This window comes from Grammomys surdaster, unplaced genomic scaffold (assembly GCF_004785775.1).
Source record: "Grammomys surdaster isolate TR1022 unplaced genomic scaffold, NIH_TR_1.0 127, whole genome shotgun sequence".
NCBI lineage: Eukaryota > Metazoa > Chordata > Mammalia > Rodentia > Muridae > Grammomys > Grammomys surdaster.
Window position 1 is genome coordinate 4,940,543 of NW_021604585.1, and position 10,258 is coordinate 4,950,800.

General features: G+C 41.0%; 1 protein-coding gene across 1 annotated transcript in view; it reads right to left on the reverse strand.

Annotated features, from left to right (window-relative positions):
• Ppp2r5e (protein phosphatase 2 regulatory subunit B'epsilon) overlaps positions 1-10,258 on the reverse strand; it is a 145,013-nt gene that overhangs the window by 60,002 nt on the left and 74,753 nt on the right. Inside the window, exon 3 of the mRNA XM_028789131.1 lies at positions 7,538-7,734. Coding sequence (XP_028644964.1) covers positions 7,538-7,734 — 197 coding nt within the window. The remainder of the gene's footprint in view (positions 1-7,537; positions 7,735-10,258) is intronic.

A 10,258-nucleotide genomic window follows, 5' to 3' on the forward strand; every position in this document is an offset into this window, starting at 1 on the left:
TGTGTGTGTGTGTGTGTGTGTGTGTGTGTGTGTGTGTGTGTGTGTGTGTGTGTTTGCAATATTGAATACATGACCAAAAGTCTTCCCATGTGAGCTGTAGGTACAGTTTCAGTGGGGAAAGTACATGTCTAACATGAACAAGGCCCTGAGTTCAATCCCCAGCAAAGGAGAAGAGAATAACCTCTTCACAGAGCAGGGCCAGGCCCAGGCGATTCCACTGGTGAAGTCATTCTGACAACTGTATTTAACAGCTTTAGTTGCTGATATAAGCTGAAGAGACAGCTTCTCTCATAGAAGCTCTCACCTAGGCATCTAATATAGACAGTTAATGTGCATATGGCAAAATCAAATTTAAGCTATTTGGGACTCTTTCCTTCCACGGGAGGGTGGGGGAGGGGCAGACATAGAACATACACACACAGAAAAATTGCAGTTGGGCTGGAGAGGTGGCTCAGCGGTTAAGAGCACTGACTGCTCTTCCAGAAGTCCTGAGTTCAATTCCCAGCAACCACATGGTGGCTCAACCATCTGTAATGGGATCCGATGCCCTCTGCTGGTGTGTCTGAGAGAGCGACAGTGTACTCATATACAATCAATCAATTAATCAATCAATCAATCAATCTTAAAAAAAAGAAAAAACTGCAGTCAATATCAGAGAGCTCAGTGACTCAAAGGAACATTAACCAGAGAAGCACAAGATGACAGCTTCTGTTCCTCTGACAAACGGCAAACGCTAACATCTGCCTCTGGCCTTGCCTAGTCAGTTCTTCCTGCTCTTTCTAAAATTGTCTTTTGGTGACCTTCAATATTATAACCATAAGCTCTCTCCTGTGTACCAAGAATGTGTGCATTTCTAACCTGCTTCTGAGGTCTTCTTTCTGAGGTGCTTCTATACAAGCATCTTGAACTCACCCATTCTCAAAATTTCCCAGTACCTTCAGTCAGCAAACACCTCTCTCATATACCTACAAAGCAAACTCTAGCCAGGATATAATTACGTTCTCTTATCAAATGCAAGAACATGACAAATGACAAGTTCTTACATTCTCCTGTTTCTTACCCTTCCCAATGCTACATTAGTCAATGCTATATTAATAACAAGAAATCCTCTATCATTCAGTCAACAAGATACACAGTAAAGTTAGCAAAGCATCCTAACCTATGTATAGGCAGACTTTGAAGACCTTAATGGAGAATTTCTAATTCTCCACAAAACCATATTATTCTATTAAGAGGCTAATCAGAGCTTTGATTTTCAGTTAAATCAAAGAATATATATTTTTAAAATGAGCATTTAGATAACTAAGCGACATGATATAATATGAAAGCAGAAGAAAATATTAGCAATGGCTGAGAAATAATATGAAGGACTCAAAGATTTCAATAGAAATAAGAGACTTTTCAATATAATTTATACTAAAGTTACAATAATTCTGAAACTTACATATCCTCAATCTACAGTATTCAGAGATTTACTCACACACTGGGAATAATGTGGGCTTGAAACCAAGACTTGTCAAGTCATAAAGACAAAATATAAAAATGATAACAGCAGTAACCATATGATAAAGTTGTGGGTTTTTGGGTTTTTTTTTTTTACAGAAAAATGGTAAGATTTTACTCAAATGGTAGCATAGCATATCCTAGGTCCCACTGCAGTCTGAGAAATCACTGTGTCACCATGGTCTCAACTTCCTCATTCCACCTAGACCATAGCACAGACAGCATGGAGCCTCATCTCTGTCCCTGCCTGCTGCCCGCCTCCATGCTGGCAACAACCAGTTCTATATGTACCTTTTTTATATTTGGCTTCAATCAACAACCATAGCAAAAACTCAACTTCCAATCAAAGCCTGTTCTTCCTACTGCTGTACCTTAACAGAAGCACAAGGGCCACAGCCACCTCACACCACAAGGGCCATACACCACAGCCATCTAATCTCCCTCCTCTCCCAAAACAGCCAAAGAACAGAAAGTGGCTCCACCTGCAGTTTCAGATGGATCTCAAAGGTTAACCCTCCCTTCCTTCCTTCCTTCCTTCCTTCCTTCCTTCCTTCTCTACCACATCACTCTGGCTCTTGGCTTAGGGCTGTATGTCTTCTCTAACATCACACTCTACTACTGATTCTGCCTTCACCACACCGTCTGTTCTACTGCCATGAAAATCTCAACACCGCCATCACTCCTCTACCTCAGGCCTGCAGTGGGCCTCCACTTCCTATAAGGTACTTGCACAAACTGCCACGCATTATTAACACGCTCAGCTTCCGAAATTAGCATGTTCCCACTGTAAGGGCATGCCCACACACACAGAGACAGGCACACACGCACACAAACACACACTGTTGATGCTACAACAACACAGCACCGTACATCCCCTTGTATGTAAGTGGTTTCAGAACTCACTGGGAGCTTAGCCACCTAGGAAAGCTTTTCATAACCTATTAAGGCTTTATACATTCTGGGTAGTCTGACATGAACACACACCCTAGCAAACCTTCTCTCTTCCTTACCTCATAAATAATTCTATTAGTATGACATCTTTTAATTTGTCCACATTACACTTTCTACAGTTGGCAGAAAACAACCATCTTTTTTAGTCATCAAAAAATAAGCATATAAGCTGGATATGGTACCATATGCACATAATCTTGGTACTCAGGAAAGAAGCTATGGCATGGAGATCATAAACTGAGACTGGCTTAGGCTACAGAGAAAGTTCTTGGCCAGGCTACACTACACACAAAAGTCCTGTCTCAAACAAACTAACCAAAGGCTGGGAATACAGATCAGTGTTCACCTAGAATTCATAATGTCCTGGGATTAACACTCAACACCACCATTTTTTTTTTTAAAGTAAAAGCATGGCATTAAGTCATTCAATAAATACTACCTAGAATTAACAAAGCTGATGCTCTCGCCGACAAGACCACATCCCACATCTGGAGTACCTCAAATGAATTATTTTTAGAAAAGACATGCAAATAAAAAGAATATAAAGTAAACAGTTCAAATTTATACATAAACAAGTATGAATATGTTATTTGAAGATCAAAAAATTCTAAGAAATATTTCAAATGGATACATGCAATAGTGCCAAGAAGACGAATTAGTATTAGTACGGGGTGTGTGTGTGTGTTTGATATATATACGCCATAAAGGCAAAAGCTTGACCCTACAGACAGACATTATAGAATGCAATATAGCAAGATCCAAAGCAAGTTAAGGTCCTGATACCTTTTCCATTAGAAAAGACACCACAAAATTACAAAACAACCACTTACCTAAGTAACCAACTGCTTTGGAATGTGATTAGTAAACCTTGAGAAAGCTATTCTAAGTAACTTGAATAGTGTTGATCAAAAGCCATCCATTTCAGAACTGGACGGATCTGAGATATCATCAGCTCCCTCCATTAACAATAGGAGAAACTGAAGCTTGAAAGAAAAATGAGTTACCAAAGTCTCATCGCTAGTTAAGATGAGTAATAAGAACAGTAACTTCCACGTGCTCTCCCTAAGGCTCTTTCCCTTATAAAGTTTCTCTTCTCCTGAAGGAAAATTGTATGTTATATTGTTGACTGTATTTACATATAAAATGTTTTTCCTTCCTTCTAGTAGCCTGTGGGTGGTACCCAGACTTAGCTTAGAAGATAAAAAAGGTTTCCCCAATTCATATCTTACTTTCTCTCTACTTCATTGCCCCTCACAAGAAAACCAACCCTCTAAGTACAGGTCCCAACAAGTTGACTAAACTTTTGGTATTTAGGCTGACAATATACATGTCATTCTGATTCATTACTCATTCTTGTTTTCAAAACCATCTTGCATATTTCATTAGCATTTCATTACAAACACTACCACTTCCTCATTCTGGTGAAGTAGTTTCATTTCACAATAACAAGAAAGAGGAGCAGGTAGGGACAGTGACTACTCACCAGGCAGGATCATCCTTGAGCTACAGAATTTGAGAGAAACTGAGGCAATAAAACAATACATCTAGCTGATAGAGAATGTAAACTCTACAAGCATGGACCATGCAAACTCAAGTATCTAATAGCAAAGCATAACAATGCTATTTTATTCACTAAACGTTTGCCATGAGTTAGAGATTATTCTAGGAGATTTACAAACATTATTGCTATCTTCACAACCCTCTCTCCCCCAAGAAAGTTATGACACAGGGAGATAAGCAGGACTAGAATTTGTGAACATAAAGTCCTTAGAGGTGGCAAAATAGGGTGGCCTTGGGGTTGTGGGGAGTACCAAGGTGTCCTTTCAGTCTAAACCCTCTTACAAAGCAATAAGCACAGTTAGCCTGTACACACATGCTAGAGTATTCAGAACACCAATGTACACACAGAACAGTCATTTATTTAGGAAAGGCTCTCAGCATCATACAAAACTGAGGACCCCAGAGATAAGTAATTCAGTGACAAAGCAAGTGAGTGTGGCCAAAAGTGGCCCTTGGGCCTAGGAAGGCTCACTTTCTATTCTAACATCAGTTCTATAAATAGCCCAGATTACATAAGAACCATAGCAAATGAGTAGCTAACAAATTTTATAAATTACATATAAAAGTAAATATACAACTGACTTTCAAGTAAAGATGCTACATATTCAAAGTTGCCTAAAGTGGGGCTCAAGAATGTCTTAAAACAAATATAAATGGCTTAAAGGCAAAGGGGAATGTAGGCCACAAAACAATGGACTCTCTTAGGAAACTAAAGCTGGTTTAGGATAAGCTGATTCACAAAAATGGAAGACATTTTTACATTATGCTAAATACCAGGTTTAATGACGAGATATAATTGAATGATAGACTATCTTCATCATAATTTCAGAGCCTGAAATCAGTTAGGCTCAGCTAAGAGGCATTCCAGAGCCTACGAAGACATGTGGGACAGTTCCTCTCTAGGATACTCAGCTCTTAACTGGAAATATTAGATGCATGTGTGGAAGAATAAAAGCAGCATCTTCCATATGAGTGGACTGCCAAGAAGCAGAGGAACTAAAGGAAGGAGAAAGTCCTGTGTTTGTCAGAAACAGTGGCCCTGTACGCCAGCCCACTGGGGAAAATGAGAATAAGAATTAGGGACCAGATCCTACATGAAGGGGTGAAATGGGAAGGGAGGGAGAGCAAATGCTGATAAAGCTATGGGGCAATGAACGCTCATTTCTGGTAGGATGCCAAATAGTATAGCCACTCTGGACATGAAGTTTGTCAGTGACTTATAAATACTTAAGGTAAGACCCATGAATTACAGTCCTCACTATCTATCCAAAGTAGCTGAAAATGTATGTCCCACACAAGTGTGCAGAATTCCAGAGGTGCTCTAGTTATAACTGCCAAAATATGGGTGAAACTAACTTCGCAGGTAAATGAAAGGGCTGTGACCTACTCAGACACTGGAATACTACTGAGCACTAATACTGAACTGGCTTGAGTATGATGGTTCCCATCTGCAATCCCAGCACTAGGGACACTGATGCAGAAATGCTGAGAGCTGAAGATCAGCCTGGGCTACATAACAATGCCCAGGCTAACCTGTGCTACTATAATCAATCCCATCTCAAAAATCAAAACAAGAATGAAAAGACTTTAAGGAAGCCAATGTGAAGAGGGCAGCTATCATGTCTTAGAAAAGCGCTATGAAGTCAAGGACAAGTTCATTGGTTCTTAAGAGAGAAGGGCAGCATGAAGCTCCTCTGTGTGATACTGTATGATGCATTTTGTCAATGGACTTTTACCCAAATCCAAAGAATGCATAGCATCAAACATGAACCCTGAAGCAAACTATAGACTCTGGGTGACTACAGTGCTCCAGTGGAGTTGGTCAGTTTTGAAAATGTGCCACTGGAGATGGTGAGAGCAGAGGCCACATACGACTCGGAACTGAGGCAAATGGGAAAGCTCTGTACTCAATTTTGTTGTGAAAAGTAAAAGCCCATAATCTTTTTTTTTAAAAAAATCATTTAACATACAGATGTTCTTATAAAAGGATAAACTAATGGGCTTACAAGGCCATCTATAAGACGATGGTTAAACACAATACATTTATCCAATAAAATACTGAGTAGCTATAAACAATGTAGCTTTCTACATATTGAAAACTGCTAAAGGATGGAATATGGTGCAGACATCATTAGTGTGTTTACAAAAATAATGCAAATATAGCAGCATATGCTTCTACTCTCACAGAAGATCACAGAAGAAAGCTATAGACTGGGTATCTCTGAACACACAGGTAAGCTAACGCCCAGAGAGCATGCTCTGCAGAGCACAGGTGGGCAAGAGAAGATGCTAAACGTTTGGCTGGGAGATTAGGAAGACCCTACACTCAGAAGCAGGACTGTTCAACAGTGTAACTGCTACTATCGAAGACTAGGTCAACTGTTCTTGTGCAGCTTCTTGCTCTCTTTTAAAATGCTTACTAGCATTATGTCTGTAACTTCCGCCCAGTAGACGTTGGACATACTCTTCTCCCATATAGCCGTGACTACCAAAAATGGCTCCGGACATTGCCAAACGTCCCGTGAGACATGCGTGCTCTTTGTTGAAAACTACTACTCAGAAGCAACATTAGTAACAGTCAACTTACAAAACATTTGATAATAGACTCCTGAAAAATAAAACAAACCCAATACACATATATGTACCGCCATATATATCTGTTTTCATTCCCCTGCAGATGTGCATATGGATCCTACACACCAATCACTTGCAAGCTCATCTCTCAAAGTCCTCGCAGATGGTGAGCAGGCATTCTTTGTGCCTGTTCCTCTAATGGGTTCCCAATGATGCTCAGCCCCTTAAACCCTTAGTTGCATTGCTCCCTCCATTCTTCCCGATGTCCTCCCCCAAACAACAGCCTCTCAATATAATCTTCTAGGATGCTAAGGAAAGCAACCACATCACAGAAACCTAAGGGTCATATTTCGGCTCAATTTTTTAAAAGCTAATGTAATTATTGACACAATAATTGCATGTATTATACAAATAATGTTTCTTCCTATAATTCCTAAGGACCACACACAGTGCTATTGTTCTAACACCATAAAAGGCGTTATTCCTGATTTCAAGGAAATTACAAAGAGAAAAATTCATTATAAAGCCAAGAGAGGCCTTAACTAGATTCCCTATGTCATAGCTTTATTAAGTATGATGCCATTTCTAATACGCCACAATGTAGAGGCAGTGTGAGTTAAGACACTCAACAGGCTTGAATCGTTTCAATCAGATCTAGAACTGGTTGATTCTCTTGTGACTTTGTGGAGCTCCATGGCACCCTGGCCCTCAGCTTCCCGCTCTGAGGTCACTCCTTCACCGATGCAGTCGATGGGACGGACGGTCTGGGTTTCATCGCCATGAGACCATGCTCTTCACTTCCTAGTGCAGCGCTGACGGCTTGCATCTAGCTCTCAGGAGGCTGGTTCTTGTTTGTGGAGGAGACCTCGGTGACCTCACTGCAATCAATACACCCATGAGTGGCTATGGAAGATGCTTAAAAGTGTCAGCGGCGAAAAAGGAAACTCACCATTCTAACTACTTCAGGGTAAGTCTGCTCTGTCAGACAGCCTCTGCTTATTGTAATGTAGTCCACCAGTTCATTAAGAGTGGAGCGCTTGTATTCTTTCATTTTAAGATCAGATAGCGTGTCCATGAAGTCAAAAATGACACAGCACTGCTGAAGTTTCTTTAGGAACAGTTCAGGCTGCTCTGAGGTTGGAACGTCTAAGAAAAAAAGAGGAAATGGTGTGAGTCTGTCATCAATTTCTAGGCAACAGGAATTCTCTGTGAAAGTTACTTCAAAAGTAAACTCAAAAGAACAAGACAACAGTGTTCTTGTTACCATCACACATAGGTAGGAGACACGGTAAGTACCACCAGATCTCATGTCTGAAAGCACAACACAAGTGCCTTTGCTTGCTGAAGACTGACTAAATCCTAAGAGCTATCTGTAGGTTAAAGCAACATTTAGCCCAAAACACCCCAGTGCATCCTTAATATCCAAAAATCACTGAGAAAGGTCGAACTTGCCCTTACAAAGTGAAGCCACAAGTTTTCAGTTAGTTTAAATTTGTTTACTAAAAGATTTCAAAGCAGAAATGTCAGTCTATTTATTTCATGCTGACATCGTTGGTGTTTGAAGCATAGTTGCTTGTGGGTTTTGTTTTTTATTTGTTCTGTTTTTGTTTTATTTTGGTTTAGGCCTCAAAGTTGCTTAGTCAAAGAAACTTGGAAAACCAACCAAATGAAATAATGCCAACCAGTACAGCAATGCTGGAGAGACAGTTCAGCTGGGAAAGCGCTTTCCACACAATCATGAGGACCCAGGTTCCATCCCCATCACAGGAAAGCCATGCATGATAGTGCTCATCTGTAACCTATGCTGGGGAGGCAGAAAGGCAGGATTCCTGGGACGGACAGACAGACAGACAGACAGACAGACTTCCTGCCTAGCTTGCTGCTAGGTCCTGGAACCCTGTGAGAGAATCTGTCTCAAATAGCAAGATGAAGAAACATAACCAAAGTTGACCTCGGTCCTGCACATGCAAATGTGTAAGTGTGTGTGTGTGTGTGTGTGTGCGTGTGCGTGTGTGTGTGCGCGCGCACGCGCATATGCACGCACAGACACACACCCATGTGTGCATACACAAAAAGCACAAATGAGAAGTGGAAATAGAAGACCCAATTACACTTGGATCTGTATCTTTTGACCCATGTTCTTCTTTAGCAGTGAGAAAACCCTACTAACAGCTTTATGAAAATGTTCTCAGAGGGCCAGCAAGTTGGCTAGTGAGGGAAAGGCATTTTCCACAAACCTGACAATCTTAATTTAGTCCTTGAAGCCCACATGGCTCTCTGTAATCTGTCTTCCAACCTCTACATGTGTGCTATGGAATACATGTGTCCATATATACATGCATGCACAAAAAATTAATAAACATAACTTTAAAATTGTTAAATGCTCTCAGAATAGGCATCTGTTCTCTTTTCGAACAAAGAACAGATTAGGGCCCATGGATACAGCTCAGTTGGTAGAGCACTTGCCTAGCACTCAAAGGGTCCTTGCTCCTAATCCCTAAAAGCGCATACAACAACAAGTGGTGGCACTGGCTCATAATCCGTGCACTTAGGAAGTGTAAGCAGTAGCAACCAAGACTTCAAGAGCATCCTCAAGTTTAAAGCCAGCATGGGCTTCATGAGACTCTTTAAAAGTGAGTGTTGGGGTGGTGGCAAGACAGTTAAGCAGTTAAAGATGCTTATTACCAAGCCTGACTGAGTCCAAACTCTAGGATCCACACAGTGGAAGGAGAGAACTGATTCCAGAAAATAATTCTCTGACATCCACAGGTGTTATATGGAATGCACATGCATGCACACACACTCAATAGTTTTTCATCTTGTTTTTAATGAAAAATTGTCAGAAGTGCAGAGAGTTGTTTGTGGGGTGTTCAGCTACAAATGGAATACCTATATCAACCTCCCTCCCCAAAGACCAGGGATCATTCAGGAAAGGGGGAGGACAGAAAGATTCTAAAAGCCAGGCATCAGAGAAGACCAGAGTAAAACTGTCTTCTGGACATGGCAGGACCATGTACTCAAACGCAGAGCAGCTGTGGATGTCTGCACAAAACCAAGCCAGTTAACAGTCTACATGGAGTGAGAAGGAGTTCCAATCCTAACAGAGGAGTTATCGACGGCTGGTAGCTTCTAGGGGAGGAAAAGTCCATTTTCTTTAAGGTCGTGGCTCCTGGTAAGTGAAGGGTGATCAAGAGGATGGCCATACACCCAGGAGTATTGGAGCAGCACAAACTGAAGTTGATAGGACATTTTTTAAAAGAGAGACTGAAGTTAAGGGACGTATAAGGAGATAGGGGTTGATCTGAGAAAACTTGGGAGGGAAAAATGAGGTGTGAATTGATCAAAATATATGTTATGAAAATCTCAATTAATAAAAACACTTTCAAATTACATAGGATAGGTGGGAGTAGTGGCATACACCTTTAGTCCCAGCACTGGGGAAGCAGAGGCAAGTGGATCTTAGTTCAAGGCCAGCCTGGTCTACATAATGAGTTTCTAGGACACCTGGGGCTTTGAAGAGATCCTGCCTCAAACAAAACCAAACTAAACAAACAACAAAAACCCTACATCACCTCTCTCTCTCTCTCTCTCTCTCTCTCTCTCTCTCTCTCTCTCTCTCTGTGTGTGTGTGTGTGTGTGTGTGTGTGTGTGTGTGTGTGTGTGTGTGTGT